Source organism: Meleagris gallopavo, chromosome 6, assembly GCF_905368555.1.
Source record: "Meleagris gallopavo chromosome 6, MGAL_WU_HG_1.1, whole genome shotgun sequence".
NCBI lineage: Eukaryota > Metazoa > Chordata > Aves > Galliformes > Phasianidae > Meleagris > Meleagris gallopavo.
The window spans coordinates 29038615-29059236 of NC_139409.1; the positions used below are offsets into that span (position 1 = coordinate 29038615).

The window sequence follows — 20622 nt, forward strand, 5'->3', positions numbered from 1 at the left end:
TTTCCCACTTCAGTGATTCTGCTCCATTAGCCTCAAAGGATTCCATGATTACAGTAATCAGAAAATGATTACTTCATCACATTCTTTTGCAGCTGCTGAACTTCCTAGCATGGCTAGGCGTGTGGTACACATCCCACTGCATCAGCATTGATGCAAAGTTCTGCAGCATACACCCCTCTTCTTACTGAGAGATTTCTCTTCTATTAGAACTTGTAGTTTATTTTTCTTCACACTGGAGTGAAATGTCATGGTTTTGCAGGAGCGGTTCCTCTTCATCCCCAGTCTCCTTTGGCAGCAAAAGAAAGAGTCTCACCTGGCATAAGAGCTGCCCACAAACTGCCTCGTCACAGGCCTCTGAATCGAACCCAGTCAGCTCCTCTTCCTCAGAGTACTTTGGCCCAGCTGGTCATCCAACAGCAACATCAACAGTTTTTGGAGAAGCAGAAACAGTACCAGCAACAAATCCACATGAATAAGGTGAGTAGGAAGAAAGTAATTTTTACTGAATATACATGTTGAAAAATAATAGTGAAGTGTAGATCCTGGGGTCATGTGGTAGATGAGAATAAACAAGCTCTTGCATGAGTACCTTGCTTATGCATAGTTTATACACATGTGCATAGGTCTTCAATTTTCATTTTTCTGAAATGTGTACAAGATTGTTTTATGCTTGCTGGCATCAATAAAAATACAATTCAATGAAATAGGGATCAAAGAATCTTTTAGGTTTAGATTACAAATGCTTTTCTGCTGACCATTGAATGATGTCTTACAGATACTGTATTTCTCCTGTCCAACTTTTTTTTTATTTGCCATTTCCAGTTTCAGAGATCATTCAATTCAGCTGCTGAATCATAGTTTAGGTTTACTCACAATGGAATTTTGTGTGGAGTAAATATATAATTCATTTGAAGTAAATCAAGCGATCAAATTTATCTTGTTTTTATTAAAAATGTATTGATCATCTGAAGAAATTTTAACCAGCTTTTATCAAATCAACTTCTCTGTAAATTTAGCAGTAACACAGAAGCTTGTTATCTATATGGCAATATAAAAATACCAGTGATAAAGAGAAGGATTTGCTATGGCTCATATTAGATACAGAATTGAACTGTGCTTGTTTCCCTGTAGAGTAACACATTTTTCTGAGTGGAAAGAAAGAAAAAAGGGACCAGCCACCATTAAACAAAGTACAGCAGTATCTAGATAGACTTCTCAGGGGCAAATGTTTCTACAACAAATGTGATACCATTCCCTGCTCTAAAATGAAGATATGCAAGTAATTAAATACTTTTATCTGAAAAACTTTCTTCTTCATTTACAACTTAATCTTCCAAAAAATGTTTGCTGGAGCTGCTTGACTAAATCAGTGTTGTAGTAATCATACATCTTTACTTTTCTTGTTTTGCTTGAGAGTTATTTAGAAAGTATACAAAAGAACTAATTGCAAAGGAGAAAAGATGAAAAGCAGGACATTCAATCTTTGTACCTATGAGAAAGTAAAAAAAAAAAATCAATCCACATTACAGGATGAACTTCCCAGGGGGTACTGATTCTTTGGAATCTACTAAGAATTCCCAACAAAATTAGAAACAAACCTAGAGTTTAAGTACATAGTTTGTACAGTGGTTTGGTTATTAAATCTTGCCTTAATTAGGAAAAATGAAGACCAGAAAACTTCAAAGTTCAGTGCTGATCCTTGCATGTTAACCCCTCTCAGCTTGGGTGTTTTGATTACTCAACTAGGACTCCAGTTGGCTTTTCTTAGAGTATGCATTCCATATGTTTAATCAAGATGGCATATGTATATCTTCTAGCCTCAGGTTTTGAAAATATTTCACCTGCCGTCAGTTGTCTGAAAAAGATTTTTACCAGTAAAGTACTGAGTCTTTGTGCTGTTTGTGGGTATCCACTGCAAACTGGTCAGTTACTGCTCATGCATTCTTCATAAAGCAAAGAACCACAGTGACATGTTTTTGTTAGCTCATATGCTTACTGACATGCTTCCTATTATAGCATTTTGGGGTACATGCTGTGGCATCTAGATATATTTGTCTTGAAAGTGAAAATTAAACTTGAGTCACATAAATATATTTGTCAGATATGACAAGAACTGCATTGCACCTCACTAGATTTAGGCTGGAAAAGAACTAAAAAGGAGTTCAATTGGCATGAGATAATGCTGCTTTAGTAACTTTTTTTTTCTGTGTTATGCTGCAGTGAAAATAAATATTGAGAACAAAACACACTAGGAATACACTTCCATTCTCATGTGGTTATTTGCAATAAAGAGACAATACAATTCCTTCCCTTAAAGCCTAGTAAACCTAATTTTTATTGTCTACTCTGTAGATTATATGCGTATGAAGACAGTAGAAATCTATCCCAGGGCCTTTCACTGCCTTGAAATATCACAGCATACTTCCTTTTTCCAGCTAGCTCAGTTTCCTCTATCTCTACCCCCAGAGCAGATAGCTTTCATCAGGACCACAGTCTCTCATCAGAGCAGCAGACACCTGAGGAGGAGTAGGATCACGCTGCACCTACAGAAGCAGTGAATTATGTGAGGATGTGGGTAGTTTATCAGACTTTTTATGGTCTGCAGTAACAAGGTTCTTCTACCATACTGTTCCCTGATCCAATCTGCTGTATAGTTATAAAATTGACCTTGCTCCAATCACACATCTGTTCTCTGCAAGAATACAGAAAGCCAAGTGCTTTCTTACTTACCTAAAATAAATGTGATTTTCTATAAACTGGCATTTAAGGTAGTCAGTAGAGAAGTGGTGAGAAATGATTAAATCAGGAAGTGGCTATTAAGTACTGAATTTAAAATTATATTCTTTAAGTCTTTAAATTAAAGGTTTAGATTGAACACCTGTGCTTGCATGATGTTTTTGAACTCCCGCAGCAGGATAGAATGTACTTTGTTCATTCTTAAACCTTACCTTTATTTGCAGTTGATGGTATTTATTCATTTCCCAATTTAACACATTTCTAGAGCTCTTATAATCAAACTTGATCTCTGCAAAGCAGAGTTCTCTGATTCCTAGAATGAGATATTCTGGGCCATGTAGCAAAGCAACCCAACATCTCATTTCTTATAACAAGTTTGAACATGTATCGAGTGAATACATATATTTATTTTCCACTTTTCTATCCCTCACTATTCTGTAAGGAAAACTCATAGAGGTATAATTCCTTCCTTGCAGTCTTGAAAAAATATTTTATGAGGAGTACTCAGACATTGTTTTAAAATGTTTGATTAGAAATACAAGGACCATTTTAAGCTGACAAGACTATGAAATGCTAGTTGATCAAGGACTTAGAACCAGTTAAAACATTCTATAAATTTTTCATTTCTTTTTCCTTTTCTCCTTATGTTTAGGACTTCAAGTGCTTACGGAGTTAATATATATTTAATCTGAATCTGTTATTTAAGTTATTTCTCTGAGCTGAGATGATGTGGCATGTGTCAGCAATCCTTGAAAAATGGGTTTGGTCATATCTTAGGTAACAATAAAAAGAGGACAAGTGCAACAGTGTCTCCCCACCCTGTGGATCTTCTATTTATCTTCTATGCAATAGTGATTTCTTTCATAAAAGCACATACTTTAACTGCAAGTCAGTGCTGCTGTGAGGGTGATAACAGGCAAAATGTAACACAGGTCAGGGGTAAAGGATCCCCCTGGATCATTTCCTTTCTGAATAGAAACAAATCATTGCCAAGAGGTGTGCCTCTGTCCTTAATAACAAAGAGAAGATCCCCTATGGATTATTTCTGTTCAGCTGTCAGATGCCAGGCTTTTGATGTGGGAAATGGGATACCTGCGGGATCTAGTATGCTGACCTCCTAAAAACATGTTGCATAAGTTGACATCATGTCCAAAAGTAGGTAGAAATTTGCATCCCAGCTTTCTGGGGAAAAAAAATGATAATGAATTTGCAGTAACCTGAACTCCACTTGTCTCAGGAGAGCTTGACTTTGCCGTTGTCAGCTTTAATATGCTTCTATCCAACTTGCAGCTTATTTCCTCGTAAGGCCCTTTGATCACCATTATAGAACTTCATTCTGCTCAGTAAAGGGAGACCAAAGACTGAAACCTCCAGCTAAAATTATTGCAATCAGGTACCATAAGACTGCTGCTACAATAAAAATCCTGAAATCTTGATTCCATTTGTGTATCTCTTTATCTAAAAATTTTTTGTGCTTCCACTTGCTGGAAAAAAAAGAAAAAAAGGAAAAGTGATTTTGAGATAATGAATGTAAGTGCGAAGTCCACAGGTGAACTCTGAGTTTAAGAAAATCTCAGAAGTCATAACGTGAGCAGCATGTAAACAGAACCCTCAGACTTTAAATGCTGCTTTTTTGTGTGGTTTCTTTTCTTTTTTTTTTCTCTATCTATGATAAATAAAATCATTCCTCTGCTGAACCTAAACTGGCACCATCTTCATTGGGACCAAGATTTCATACCAAGATGGTCAGTATGGGAACCCTACAAGTGTTCTTAAAATAATGTGTTTGTTGTATTTTGACAATTCACAATTATTTTTCAGTAATAAATTATTCCTCTGTATTGACTAGTAACAAAATAATAGAGCTGTTTGCAGTGTGCATTAAAGCACATGAACAGTATGGACAAGATTAAAGATTAAATAAGAAGTGCCTTAACATTCCAGGCTGTTAGTCGATTTAAAGATCTTTCACTGGGCAAGACTGCAAGGTAAAAATTATATGACAAAAAATGTATAGGAGTGAATGTTCATTAGTGCTACAGAAGATTATCATAATTGGCCAATGTGTATTAATATAAAAATGAAAAATAATATGGGTTATTTCTATTGATTAATTGTTGGAAAATACTATGAAGATTATTTGTTAGGAATATTGAAAAGAGCAGTTAACCACAGGTTCATCATTCACTCTTCTGATATTTAATGAAATAAGAAAGACTGCTCAACTTGAGTAAATGAACCAAGTTTCATTAATCATACTGTAATTGAGGTCTGGCTTTCCAGCTTACCTTTTTGACTTGCATCCTCAGAAGATGAGAGCAGAAACACATTGCTTCTTTCAAGTATTACTCATAGTAGGGGATTATATGGACAAGACTATAGCAGTGATTAAACATGTTTGTAACTGAAAACTGCCCAGAGCATTTTGTCCTTTATTAAGAACTAATGTTTAAGCCATAATGTAGAATAATGATCTTGAAAGCTAAATGCATCCCTTAGAAGTGTACTGCACAAGTAACAAGAGAAAACAGTAAGCAGTTTCCAAGTTATTTCAGCACAGCTAACAACTTACATAGCTGGTCAGGGTAACCTGAGAGCCGTGGCACAGAAAGAGAAAAAATGTTTCCATAAGCATGCAGATGAGTTCCTAGAAACAACAGCCATGTGTTTCAGAAAGGATCAATTAATTAAGAAAGAAATGTATGTGGTGGCTGCAGCAGGGTTTTGTGCTTTGTCTCTTTGTAAGCACATTTTATTTTAAATCCATTTTACAAGAGCTTGTTATTACAAAAGAGACACAATGATAGTGGCTGCAACTGGAGGCCCTATGAAGTGATCTGTTTCAGAGTCCAGATTATTTGTGCTTCATCTTCCATTTTCCTGTAAGCCAAGCAGGTTTGATTGTTTTTGATGTCTTTTTTTGGACTTTGTGTTTGTCGGACTCTTGCAGTTATACAATGGAGTTGATGTGTGTAAATGCTTCATCTCCTGCTGCCACTATTTACTTTGGCTTATGCATATCCCTTACAGTTTAATTTCCTGAAAATAAAAGGGAAAAAAATATAGGTTACATTAGCATGAAGCCATTTTTTTTTAGTAACTTTAGTTGGAATAGCAATAACAGGAATTTATATTGGTTTAAGAAGACCAATCTGTACAACTAATTTATTCATGAAGTAAACCACTCCTTTGTTATTATTTTTAAATGTAGCCTTACTAAAAATCAGATTAAGCAATCACATTCTCAAAATGATAAATGTGCATTAAAAACAGGAGAAATTCCTTCACTGTATCTCTAGATAAATTCAGAAAAAACAATGGTAAGTTGAGATTTAAAGTGAAAGATTTAAATGTTAAGTGTAAACAGAAGTATCCAGCTGCATTGTGAAAGGACTTGGGCAGTGCTTCATTCACGGTTTATTTTCTGCTGTGTAATCCAGCTTTAGATAAAGAAGATAAGATAGAAATATTGACTGTAAACTGCTATCTTTGTGTGTCTCCAGATATGTAATTTTTTACACTAGGGCCAGGAGATAAATGTATAAAAAAAAGATGCTGCTGTCTTAGGAGAATTGAACAGCGTCCATTACTAATGTAATTACTGGAATAAAATGGGGGCAAGCTGCCTTTAAGAACCACACTAACAAATACCAAGGTGTGGTGGTGTTACAAAGATACGGTGATATGGGCTTGCTGTAGCTTAGCAGACTGAGCAGCAGGAGTGCCTTTTCAGGTTTTGCCCACATGCAGAGCACCCGTTGTTATGCCCTGCCCTGTGAGAGGACAACTCTAGTGCCTCCTAGCCCCTAGCCTGAGGCTTGCTTTCATTCTCATCTCCACCATTAAGTCACAATATAAAAGATACCCTTCATAAGATTTTGCATGAAAGCTGGTAGTATTTATGCACTTTGTAAAATCTCTTGTGAAAATAAACACTTTAATCTCACCGAATTTTAGAAGATTTAATGTGTTTAGCTCCTCCTGTCATCAGTCTGGAGCAAATCTCCTACTGATTTCCGTGATGAGGGGCTAGGCCCCAAAACAGGCACACTGCAAGCTGAAATGCATGCAAAAACCACACTGATCTTACAGCCCCTTTACATATGCTTGTATCTCCCCACTGATTTCACTCAAGAAGAATTTAAGGCATTCTATGTATAGTTTATATACTGCAGGACATCACATGTTGCATCAGAAAGCTCAGCAGTACTGAAGATCTGTGCCATATACAGCAAGAAGAAAGCATCTGACATTAAAGTGAAAAAGCATAAAAGGGGAGCAGCAATGAGTTAAATGTGTGTTTTTTCTGTGGACCTGCACTCCTTTTCCAGAATAGTGCACCTGATGTCAAGTAACTGGCACATGGAATGTTTTACAGATGGATCAGCATTAGTGACTCTTGTGGCTGTAGATGATTATCTGTAACACAGATGTTACGGTTGTATTTGATCACTGGCCAGGCAGCCAAGCAGCCAGGCTTTCCTTCTTCATGCCTGAGGAGTGGAGAGGGATCACCCACAGATTTACTGTATAGTGTACTGGTCTGAATACATGTAGCTTGCTTCAGAGCCTTCCTGGTCAGTATCATCTCCCGAGAAACAACTAGGTCTGATCTGAGAAATTTTCCAGATTCTCCTTATTAAAAGGAGATGCTTTGCACTAGTTGCAGTACTGAAGTTTCCTCAGCTTAGAGCATACCACCTGCAAAGTGAGGGATGCATATGTTGTGATTCTGCAGTGTCCACAGCAATTAAAAGGAATTTTTACTTAATTCTTTTTAGTAAGTCATTTTGCTCCCATTACCTCCAAAAAATCCATTTGCAAGATCTTCAGTAAGAAAGCATGAACTGGGTTTGATTGCAGCACCCAGGCATCTGGCTCCTCAGCAAAGCTTTACAACGGTTAATGGTGTAAAACCAGCATTTTCTGAGTAGTTGTACTTCATTACTGCTGAGACAAGAGAACCTGTACCATGCATGACAAGGGCTGCAGTCTTTCCAATCAGGGCCAGACATCCTTGCAGTCTCTGTGCCAGGGAGCAGTGATTGACACCAGTTCTTTGTCACTGCTCCTCTGTGTCTATTGGGGCCTGCATGCAGTAATTGGTGGATAAGCTTGTAGGAACATTCCCTGATTTACTTAATATTAATAATAACAAAATATTAACCAGATTACTAATTCACTTATTTCTTAGAGTTCCTTCATTATTTTGGGTTGGGAAAAATGAACAGTAATATAGTTAAATAAATTTCTGCATTTTTGTTTGAAGAGTATGAAGGGAAGCTAATTGCTCTTGATTACCAGCAGCAATAATGTAATAGATGTGTTATAATGCTTTCATTATTCTGCCCAATTTTTACTTAAGTATTACCATATAGCATTCATTACATATATAGTATTTTCTACTGCAGCACAATAAGTGACCTTTAACTTAGGAACACTGGTTCTTTTTTCTTCATAAACTACTATTTTAGTGATGCAGAGCTTGCACTAGAAGCTGTAATCTTGTTGGTATCTAGTACTACCCAATGTTCTACATTGGTGAAAAGTCAAGTAACTTCCCCCTCCATCTCTTTCCAGATGCTCTCCAAATCCATTGAGCAACTAAAGCAGCCTGGCAGCCACCTTGAGGAAGCTGAAGAAGAGCTGAATGGAGACCACTCGATGCAGGAGGAGCGAGCTCCCGCTAGTGGGGCCAGCATTAGGGCTGAGAGCAGCAGTGCTGGTGAGGATGACAGAATAGGACAGCAGGCGGGGGCTGTGAAGGTCAAAGAGGAGCCACCGGACAGTGATGAGGATACTCAAACCCAGCAAATGGAATCTGGGGAGCAAGCTGCTTTTGTGCAACAGGTAATAGGCAAAGATTTAGCTCCAGGATTTGTAATTAAGGTTATTATCTGAACATCACATGCATTTTCTAGGCTTTGACGAGCAGTTGTGTTTTGATTCACTGACTTAGCAAATCCTGATTTACTATTCAAAGAATTTAACAAAAGCAAAGGTGTTGTATGCACACTTCAAAACATAGCGGAGCTCATCCTTATGGCCACTAATGAAACAAATACCCGTTGCAGGCAATTGCTATACATAAAACTTTGCGTATTAGATGATAGAATTTGTATTAGGCCAGGATTATATCACAACGCTTAGTTCTAGTGCAGGACAGCTCGTATCACCTAGCTTGTTGAGATCAGCTACTGCTGGACTTAGTTTCCAGACCTGATTGATGAAACATTCTTCTCTGATTTTGAATCCTCTGACTTTTGCTTTCAGCTATCTGTATATAATGTATCATACCGTAGTCTTGAACACTGTTAACAATAGGGTAATTTTTCCCCATAGACAGGTACTGACTGCTACATCAGTGGTCCTAGGTTGGAGTACAAAGTATGAGTTAAAGAAGTTTACCAGGTGGATGTAAACATGCAAGGCAAGGCGCTGTTTGAAAATTGCATTGTTTTCTTTTTTGCACTGCTTAATTCATTTTTCATTCTGTCTTATTTGATGATACTGTCCACAAAGACACTCTTAAATGAAGCAGATGCAAATACTGATGAGAAGGAAAATGCAGCACTAGGTTCCAATCAGATATTACAGTATTGAAGAAAAAGCACAGAACTGTTATCGTTATTTCTGATACCCAATCACTTGCTTATTGTTTTAAATAAAGACTAATCATACAACATTGCATAACCTTTACCACTAGGTCTCATGGACAAATCCTAAAATAAGGACCGTGTAAAGAATGCCGACTCGGCAAAAGGAAACTTCAAATTGTCTGACAGCGTTTTGCGAATGCTGCAGAATGAAGTGCATTTATGCAGCCTGTGCTTTCAGAGAGCTGGTGTCCCTTTTGTTGCTCCAAAATCAGGCGGAGCAATGCTGGATGCAATGGCAGGCACTGTTTATTTAAGTCAAGACTTTGTCAGGTCCCTGCTGTTCTCCTCGAGAAAAGTGATTCTGAGAGGGGGAGCAGGAAATGCCTTATGGAAACAGGAAGCCCAAATGATTCATGTGCTGAGGAATGTAAGGCAGGGGGAACGGGGTAGTGTTCTCTCTGTTTTTAAAGGCACTCTATGAATTGATTTATTGTCAAAGAAAATAACAAAGCGAGTAGGGAAATTGTTAAGGAAGCTTTCCAGTGAAACATTTCCTTCATATTCCCTTTTGATATGTTTACCTTGCTTTATAGGTTTACTTTTGTTAAGCTAGTTAAAGATTCATTGTATTAAGATCCTCTTTAATATGGATAATCCCGAACTGACCTGGAATCCTTGTCAGTTTTTTTTCTATTAAAAAATATTTATATTTCTAAAGCTAAGGTATTTTAAGGTGCAGTATCCTGTTTCAAAAGAGATAGATGTTTTGCCAAATGTAGAAATTGTTCTGACGTGTTATTAGCATATGTTGTTTACATGATGCTCTAATACTATTGAAGCTCTTATAAAATGTTGCAACCTATAAAGATACATTATCCTTTTTCCTAAAAGATCTCAAATCAACAACTAAGTAGTTGCTGTATAGCGAAAGGCCTCCTGCAACTTAATGATCAACTTAGATAGGAAACATGCATTAATTGACAAAATGTAGACAACTTTTATGCGTGCTTTATATTGGTCTTGGATGAAAAAATCATTTTTCATTCACAATGAAAAGCATATAAAAATGAAATTACATATTTTTCCAATTCTGTATAATTCTACTTTTCCTTGAAGCCTAACTTCAGCCTCATCAAAAGGGATAGTGCATCTTTTAAAATACATTTTATTTGGGGAGAAACTTGCAAATGAGAAGACTTTTGTACAGTATCGTTTCCAAAACAATGTATTCACAAAGCACAGAAGATATTTTTATAATGCCATTCAGGTGAGAAACCCCAATAGATTAGTGGACTTTCACTTCAGAATCTCTCAAACTTGGATAAAATTGAAATAGAGAAATTACCTGGAACCAGTGAAAAGGAAAACTGGGTTTAAAAAAAAAATCCCACATTTCTAATTGATAATTGTCTCCTACATTTTAAATCTGCTGTATTTATTAGAATTTACACCCTTAGAAGTGATCTCTTGTTTTGTGTTGTAAATATATTGTTTGTATGTTCCCTTTTTTTGCCTTCTGATATAAGTCTCTTCCTTTCTCAAATAAAGTTTTTTTTTTTAAAAGATCCCCTTTCAGATATCTGACTTTGTGTAAAGTTGATACCTGAATTGTGCTTTTGCTTTGTATAATCAAATATGTTTGCTACACATTGTTGAAACAATTAAAGCTTTCAGGAGCAAGGTTTTTATTAGACTATTCTTACAATGATTACACAAAGTCTTTCTTTTAGTCTCTCGTTTTATCCTACATCAGCCATTATAAGTTCTAGTGAATGTGAAAATAGTATTGATGCATGCTCATTTTCCCATCACGGCATTTGTCTTGAACATGTCTTCACAGTGTCATGTTAAAAAGGTAAAGGTAAATCCCAGTTTCTTTGCTCCTAAATTATAAAAAATTATCCTAAATGTGGATGAACTGAAATAACTTCTTAGAACACAAAAAGTATTGAACCTGAGCATATACTGACCTTTTTGAAATTCCTCAAGAACTTTGCAAAACTAGAATCCATCTGTAAATATATTTGGAAGGAGGGAATCTGTAGACTTCACAGAGCTTAAAGCAATGAAATAAAGAAAATGAAGTCCTACCATGAAGAAATACCTATGCACTTCCTTAAAGATGTTCAGTGCTTCACTGGTTGGTGATATTTCCCCAAATTTACTTCAGATCTGCAGAGAGAAACAGTCTGTACTACATAACTGTCTCTGTTGCTAAAATATGTGCACTATTACTACCAAAGGAGCTCAGAAAATTGTTGCCATCAAACTCCTTTCACTGTTCATTTAAGTAGCAAAAGATTTTAGCTGCTTTGATTGATAGAATTTTAAATAAAATACAATTATTTAACAATATAAGCATATAAGAATAAATATTTTGTAAATCAAATGTAATTATTTTTAGTGATATAACAGCAAAGAAATGTTTTGCCAGTAATACACACATAGACACAAAAAAGACAAGTTTTAGCTTAGGAAATCTTAAGTAGCATTAACAGAACAACATTATATTGCTTATTTAGATGATTATTATGTATTCAGAAGCCTGTGCCTGTAAGTAAATCATGCTTTCAGTGGTTATTTTCTTGAGATGCCATTTGTTTAAATACTCATGTTGGAATTAGAAGAGCAGCTTTAAACATTTTTGATTTACAGCATTCCTGATGTGGAGGCTACAACTACATTTTTTTCTGAATTATTTGTTTACCATGCATAAAAGCACGTGTAATGCGAAAAAAAAAACACAGTGTAATACAATCCACAGGTCTTATTTTTTCTATGATAAATATTCATGTCTGTCCTAGGCAGCCTGCTCTAGCAGTTGGTCACCCTGTCCACGTCAGGGGGTTGAAACTGAATGAGGTCTTTTTCAACCCAGGCCATTCTATGATTCTATGATTCTATGATTCTATTTTTTTTTTTTTTTTCTGAGCAGCAGATAAAGTAATCTGTCCTGTTATCCAAAAAGTAAAGTCAGCATAGATGCCAATTTAGAAGTAATTACTACCAAATGAGGCAAAATGCTTTGGAATATTTATATACTTAAGGAAAACAAAGCTTATTGGGATGTAGATATTGTAACATTGGCCTTCTTTTCATCTTCTGATGTTAAAAAAATAGCATTAAAAGCCAAATGCCACAGCAAATCAGCAGCACTCCAGACACTACCACCACTCATCTTTTCTTTCAGCAATTCATTCATGCACTATGTTCATTTTGTCTTCATTGTCATCAGGATCACTAAGACTTCTCTATGTTATGTAAGCGAACTATACCCCGTTTTTGTCTTCACTGGCATTCTGAGGTACAATCTAGAAACATCGGTCCCCAAACATCAATCTAAAAATGTTTACTTATTTCTCCCCATTATAAACACAATTTGCAGCCAAAATTAGTTAAGCCAAGTTAATTTCCTTATTGTATTCTGTGCCACTAGCAGCATGTCCTACTTATCCACTTAAGAGATGTTTGTTTGCTTTTCATTTATTTGTTTAGTTTCTGATTTCCTTATGTAGTTCCCATCATCTGGGTCATAGCAGTGCTTCTGTACCTGGTTTTCTCAGTGGAGAAATATGCTGAACTACTATTCAGGCAATCAGAAGAAAATCATCATAGATCATTTTATCTTCTACAATGCTCTAGTGAAATCCCACTCTTCTGTTGCATTCTAATAGACTCTGTGCTTTGCATTTGGTAGACTTTGTGCTTTGCATTTTCTTTTTTCCTGATCCTCATCCTGATTTAGAATTAGAACAAAAGGCAAATAAATACAGTCAGCCCAAAAGGCACAGCCAGTGACAAGGCTGGATGGGGCACTTCAGGCTTCCTGTCCATGTTACCTCATTCACCCATGCAAGTAGATCTGGGGAGGACATTTCCTACGCAGTTCTGCTTTCTGGTCCTGGTTTGCTGAACCCTGATGACATGCTCTTCTAGCATAGCTTTTATTCTGGCCTCATACATCAGATCCCAGCAGGCTAACTTCCCAGGCTGCTTGTGGGTACACACAACTATTGGAGACCCCAAAGGTTACTTCATCAGCAGCTTAAAGTTAAAGGCACTAGTTTACTAACTTGAAATCATTCTTCATCAGTGTGTGATTCTGTGTGGTGATTACATGGGGACCTTAGTAACTAAGAACTGCTTTGGCAGACCAGATATTTATTTACAAACAATGCAGTGTCTTAGCTGATTAAATGAGATGGTTTGAATTTGGCTGTGACACCTTTGTGGCTTTTGTTTTACCTTTGCATAGTTGCCTTGGAGTAATAGACTAATGTAGCTGTGAAAATAAGTAAGGTTGGTTGGGGATGTACTGTTAAAACTCCTTGGTCCTTCTAAGCTGATGGCAAATTACAGCCTGTACTATCTCAATTCACACTTTTTTCCTTCCCTGGGCTACTTTCATCATTGAACTATGCAGCCAGTAAGAGAAGGCCAACCTTGTACTGTAATGATCTTTCTCAGTTCTGTCCCTGCACAGGCACAAAACAACCCTGAAATAACACAGGCTGGCATTATGGTTTCTTGAGTCAAATTTTGGCCTTAGGCTACTGGGGGAAGGGTTGGGGAAGTTGGAAGGAGAGGGCAGTGGCATTGGATTTGTTTTGTGAACATTTTTCATTCATCTACATGAAGTCTCTGAATATTTAGCCAGCTTTCTCTTTTTGCTCTTAAGGGTCTGTCTATCTTTATTAAGTTTTTAAGCATGGTCCTTAAAAAATGCAGTTCATTATTAAGTGCTACAGGAAGAATGACTCATTTATCTTTATTTGACAATTCTGTGTGAAATTCCACAAGTGATTTGCCTTTCCCAGTTGGATGTAGAAAATGATCACATTTTTCAGAAAGTATTGAATCCACTTTCTTAATGAATGCCAAGGAGATGACTGTTAATTTCATTTGTTTCTGCTGCTGTAACCTTCAGTTACAGAGTGCAGTAAGACTAATTTTATCACTTAAATTGAGAACTGAAGTGTGTGAAGACAATGTGACATTACAAAACAACATTATTTCATTTCATTAATACCCACATAGAATAATCTTGACAGTGCTTATATTTTTTGATTCAACATTTTTCACACTTTTCCTTCTAATACTTGCAATATAGCAATTTGCTACTTCTGCTACTGCTCCCTTTCGTCAGCAAAAGCAGCATGTAAGAAGACCACTGAGGCAATGTGGGCAAAATTACTTAATTAGGGGTACATAACTAACATGAATCAAAAGCCTGTAAGACTAGGTCCCAGTAATTATCACTTCACATTTTGACAGTCAGTTGATGTTACTTTCAAACCAATGGGCAATTTATCATTTCCTGTATCATACAAAATGGGTTTATTATTATTATTATTATTATTGTTATTGAAGAGGATTATGTGTTCTTGGAAAGCTGCTTCTTTAAATGCTTTATGTTTGACCTTTGAATGTTTCTCTCTCTGACAGCCAGGCAAGTGCACACATGCAGGTTTTCCTCGTTTCCTTCTCTTAAAATACACAAATGAATAAATGTGCTCCTCAGTACACTGCTGGCTAAGTCTTAATAAAGCTCTATTGGTTAATGTCCTGGAAGAGCAGCTCAGCCTGAATGCCTTTGAGACATAGGTGCTCTAATGCAGAAAGCAGTTCATAATCTGCCTCCTTTCATGGTCTGGCCTGTGACCTTTGGATCCAGGAGACTGAGGAGGTATTTCTCTTCAAATTGCCTGTATTTCCTCTGGAGAAAAAAAAAAAAAAGAAAAAAAAAAGAAAAAAAAAAGTGAAAGTTATGAGACAGTTATGAGAGTGCAGCAATACTATGGGGTTATGAAGGCTTTGCTTGAGTTCTCCATAAAGCATCTAGTGAAGCATCAGTCTCCAGTGTTTTCATAAGTCTTTTCCTTTTGCACCCATCAAGAAGGGTACTGTGATATTTTCAGTTGGCAGTTAGCAGATATGGGGGGTAAAGTGCTGCTGGGAAATGCTATCCCCTGTGAACAGAGGCAGTCAGAGTTGTTCCTAAGCTTGCTTTCCTCTACTGACAGTACAAGTTTAAGAGTCGCTACACATCATTAGAGAGCATGGTTCAGCCACTCAGCCACCTGACTGCACAGGTGATAACCAGGGTTCTTCAGGGTTGTAATCCTTTTGGTAGCTTGTCTTAGGGTATGAAAGGCTCCCAAGCTCAACAGACTATCTCTTCACATCTTCCTTTCCAGTCTTTTTAGAACTTTTTTTGTTCTCACCATTTATTTGCATTTGTGCAGATCTTTTGTCATTCTGCATGAATTCTAGTTTTCTTAAGGTATTGACTTTGTACAGAGAACTTCAGATCTTTTTCTGTTGGTGTTTCCCACAAAAAAATGAATGCCAGCACTGAAATACTGGTACCACCACTGCAGGCTCAGCTCTGGGATTCTTCACTTGAATAGTTCTGCTTCAGCTGCTTATGCAGAAAGTAAGGCTTGTCATGGATGCTAACAATTTCAGTCAAAATACTTGCTCTATCAATATTGTGAAAGAACATTGTGAACTCAACTGGTCATTTATAGGATAGAATCAGTATTTGATTCTCTTCTTTGCTGTCATGGCTACCTGCCCATTTTGTATCATTGCAAAAGGCAATTAACTTACAGGTACTCAAAACATGATAGGTACATTACAGGAAAAGAAAATTTTCTAAAGCTCTTTACACCTTAGCTTACCATCAGCTCTTTACGTCTTACACCTTAGCATCAGCTCTGTTGCCTCCGTGTGCTCTTCTTCTGCATCACTGATTATTTCAACTCAGAATTAAGAAGGTCACAAGAAAGAATGGTTAATGTTTCATGCACAGCAAGTTGTTATTCATGTAGTGTTGGTATTACTCTTATTTCTTCTTTTTTTTTTTTCTGCTTTAATATGGATGCGAAGTATTGAAAATGAAAAACTGAATCAGGTGAGATTCTAAGAAATGGTAATGGATTTGTACCACAGCTTCAGCCACTTAAGGCAAGTCAGAAAAAAGGGATAGTGTTCCTGTTGAATCAACAGGAATTTGCATAGGCAGTTTCATAGATCTAAGTACACTGTGGCATTATGAGGGCAAAGAAATGATACTATTTTCCTCCACGGGTTAAATCTCCTCTGTCCAATGAGGATAATAGGGAAAGCAGCTCCTTCATATAAAGTATGCTCCTAATACACGTAGTGTCGAAGAAACACCAAGGCTGAAAGTCAGAGTTGCTTTCCAAGGATGCATTTGCAGGTGAAGAACACCCAAAGTACACCCAAAGCTACCCCATGTTTCTCCCCTTCAGCAAACAATCCCTCATCATGACATTTCTAGCTCCTTCTCCCACCTGTGGCCTGAAGGCATGTCTACAGGCTATCTTCAGACCCTCTGCAGATCTCTCTGAACTTGCCCCCTTCTGATTAACAGATGTCAAGGGGGGAGGGCCAAAATTAGATCCTCGTCAGAAAGGCCATGAGTTGCCTTCGGTGCCAGGGCTTCACCAATGTGCTTGGGCCTCCCGTGGAGGGACCAGCCTCCTGTGGCAGGACAGGACAGTGCTGGAGGCCAAGGCCAGCCATGGAGCAGGAAGACAGATGGCAAGATGCCTCCTTCATGTCAGCACTTCTGTGGGAAGCAGTGGTAGGGGAAGGCCAAGGAGAGGGAGAAGCAGCTGTAAAATGTCCTACAGCAGCTCCTGCAGTTAGGGTTGAAAGCCCTCCTTGTCTCAGTGAGCAGCTTCATCTCCTGGTGATGACTGCATCACCCCAGCCAGAGGCTAAAGGCTTTTATTTGCTGCATGAGTTATTCAGATAACTTTCTCTAGCTTTTTGTCCTGAGAAGAGGACAGGACAAATCCCTGTAACGAGGGATTAACTGCTCTGCCTTTTAACTGTTCTTTTTAACCTATTTTATAGGTTTATAGGTAGGTCAGACAAAACAATGTAAGTTGAAATTCAACCGGACCTTTTTTGAAACTCCTGGTTATAGCTACTGCAAACACAAATTGTCAATTTTCACATTCCTCTCAATGTTATCTCCTTTAATGATTTTAGATTTAGTGTTTAACACAGGATTTCTAGATCAAATAATGGAGATTAGTTATTAAAGAAAGTATTCAAAGGAGTATAAGAATGAAAGTCTCAATTCCTTATTCCAGGCTGAATGTGGCTCTGGGCAGCCTGGTCTAGTGGCTGGCAACCCTGCACGTAGCAGGGTGGTTGAAACTAGATGACTGCGGTCCTTTTCAACCCAGGCCATTCTATAATTCTGTAATTCTATGATTATTGTCCATGCCTATTATATCTTGAATTTTCTTTCAATTTTCTTGAAAAATACTTTAGTAAGTAAAGATTGAGACAAGAGCATCAGTTCTCTTTGTTATTATCTTTGTTACATACTTTTAAAACATAAATTTACATTTATTTTTCCACCTGGAAGACTTTATTTCAATTACATTGTATTATTATTAGTTATTAAACTTAATACTTCAGTGAATTGAAATCAGGAACACTGAAGTTTCTGTTGTTTCTTATCTGAGCATTCTGGGTTAAGGAAATAGATGAAGTGAAGATGAAATATCTAAAATTATTATGAAATTATCCACTACTTATTGGACCACAAAGCTTCCAGATACATTTTTCCGTAATTTAATTTCAAGGACAATTTTTTTATGCTCTGAAATACTTTTCCCTAAATTCGTAATTTTGTTTCTGTTAAAGAGTATTTCACAGTTTACAGAACTTTCTATTTACATTAAATGCTCCTGTATGTCATCTCTTAAAAATCTCAAGGACTAGATGTTTAATCAAAGACATCACTGATTAATTGTTCCTTCCAAACTGATTTGCAACCTTATCCTCATTGTGCAAAATAATAACAACAACAAAAAAAAAAAAACAACCAATGATTTCATTTGGCATTATCAACTGCTGAAAGATGAATCAGAAGGAGATGAATAAGTTCTAGCTGATCTTAATGGGGCAGCAACAAGTACATTCAGGGATGACAGATGATGTTGCTGACTGGCAATTCTGACTGTATTATGACATGGATAAACACACTATCTTTCTTAAGAACCACCCATGAAAAGTAATTTGAAATCATATTGCTGTGGAAAACAGAACTCAAATTCCTTTTTGATACAGATTTGGAGGGCCTGATTATTGCAAAAGCCTGGGAGTAGCATGTTAAAACCTCACGTCATAATGTATCCAAGATGTTTCTCTTAATTTTATGGGGAGAATTTGTGTTTTTTTTTTTATCTCTGAATCAGAGCAGCAGCACTAGCCACCAGTGTAAGCCCAGTAATGCTTCCTGAATGTTCACATGCTCAGGGCGTTTTGAGCTGCACCTTTACAAGTAAATAAATAAGGAATGAACTTGTTTGGCATTTCAGGCCTATGACCAAAGCCAGGGAGCCACTTGAGTATGCTACTACATTCTCTTTATTTTTGTGGGCATTGGGCATTTTTAAGATGGCTATACATTTCCTTGAACCAATGCAATATAAAAGATTTACTGTTACAGTTTGTGTGTGGCCAGGCAATGGCATATGGAAAACATGTTTCCTGCTATTTAATTTAATTACTCTAATCACGTGCCAGCCCCGGGCATGTCATTCTGGACCTCTGAGGCTCTTTGTCTGTCAATGAGATGGACAATATCTTGGCTTTGTTTAGTTGCTCGGCAGTCTACAGATAAAACCACTGAAATACTGACTGTTTGTTTAACCAAAACTTTGCATTTAACCATTTGGCTTTGATTTTTTGTTTTACAAGGGAAGATGACATTTTGGCCTTGGTGAGCTGAAAAGTATGACGAAGAACTGTCACTTTCAGACCTTATTAGATGAAAAAGAATACTCTAGCCTTCTGGTCAGAAATTGGCTTTCTTAGCAGAAACCTAAGACATACTTTGCTGTTATTTTAGAGTTGCCTGTTAGCAAGGACAGCTGGAAAAGTCCTGTTTATAATTGCTTCATTCTAATACGGTTAGCCCTTCATTTGCCCGTTTCGGTAGATTTGAGTTTCTTTTATTTTAATAGATGAAACAGTAATGAATGAAACTCTCATTTAGATTCCATAGCAAGTAATCATGCCAATAATATTGCATTGAGGTACAAGTTAGCTTTTATGTTAACACCCTACAGTGATTTTTATTTAAGACGTACCTGTAAGTTAGAGCTTTAAGTCTTTTGACCAAAAATAAATAAATAAATAAATAAAAAAAAAAATAAAATCAAAAGCAGACAGTCAGATTACGGTACTCTGTTCATGTTATGAACCCCAAATCTGCAGAGAAGAGAGAAATTAATCACATACTTAGCTTTAAGTATGTGCTTAACACCACCATTTCCTTCAGCTGTGAGTGCTCAAGTCCTTGTTTTCCTGAGCTCACAAGCAGCACTAAGGAGTACTTAAGACTCCATGAGGACATGAATTCTAACAGTCATGTTGTTAGAAGGAACAATCAGAACCAGCTTTGAATAGAACTGAGTTCCAACTCATAAAGAATTATTACATGTAAAAAGACTTGTCTGTTTTACATTTTTGAAGGCTGAATTAACTCAGTTTCTGTAAGTTTCAGCAGTGCATGCATTCACCCCTCTATATGAAGTCTATGAATGGTCGCAATAGGTCTGCACATTCAGAGGAATACATTGGATGGGATGAGATAGGATACAAAAAAAAGGAAAGTGCCCTTCTGAACAGAATATGGCAGAGCTTATATATTTCTGAAATATCTTTACTTTTTTCCTTTTTTTCTTGATGAATCAATGAGGCATGAAGAAAAAAAAAAGATTCCTTTAAGTTATACAGTACAGCAATGTATAGAAGTTACCATACACTGGATTAGAGCTCCCACTTAGCTTTGAGTTAACCACTAGATGACACTACTTCCCACTTACTGAACAGGTGTGAGCATATGCTGTGATCTTCTTGTGTTCATATATATTTTCACCCTTCTCAAAAGAATATAAAAAAGGAACATTGTACAGGAATTGCCTTCATCTTTCTATATTTTGATGGACCTTCTATTTTGTGTTTGTTCAGGCAGATCTTTGCATGTTTCTTTGCATGATCTACAGAAAAAAAATGGATTATAGCTTACAATGCAAGCCTTTAGGGTGCTGTAACTTAGCAAGCTGATGATAGCTCTACTTAGAAGAAACCAAAGGAACTCCAAGAAAAACTGAATAGGTTGGAGTTCGTGGAGAACATTCCCCTTGCCTCCCCTCCCTGCCTGCCACCCCCAGCACCCTGAAAACAGCGCTGAGATGTTGGCATCTGTAGTGTGATCCTGGAAAGACAGCAT

At 37.0% G+C, this 20622-nt stretch overlaps 1 protein-coding gene across 2 annotated transcripts in view; it reads left to right on the forward strand.

The window, feature by feature from the left end:
* HDAC9 (histone deacetylase 9) overlaps window positions 1–20622 on the forward strand; it is a 465688-nt gene that overhangs the window by 279857 nt on the left and 165209 nt on the right. For both annotated transcript variants that reach the window (XM_019616457.3, XM_031553921.2), the window contains 2 exons: window positions 260–477; window positions 8317–8586. In XM_019616457.3, the coding sequence (XP_019472002.2) occupies window positions 260–477; window positions 8317–8586 (488 nt within the window). The remainder of the gene's footprint in view (window positions 1–259; window positions 478–8316; window positions 8587–20622) is intronic.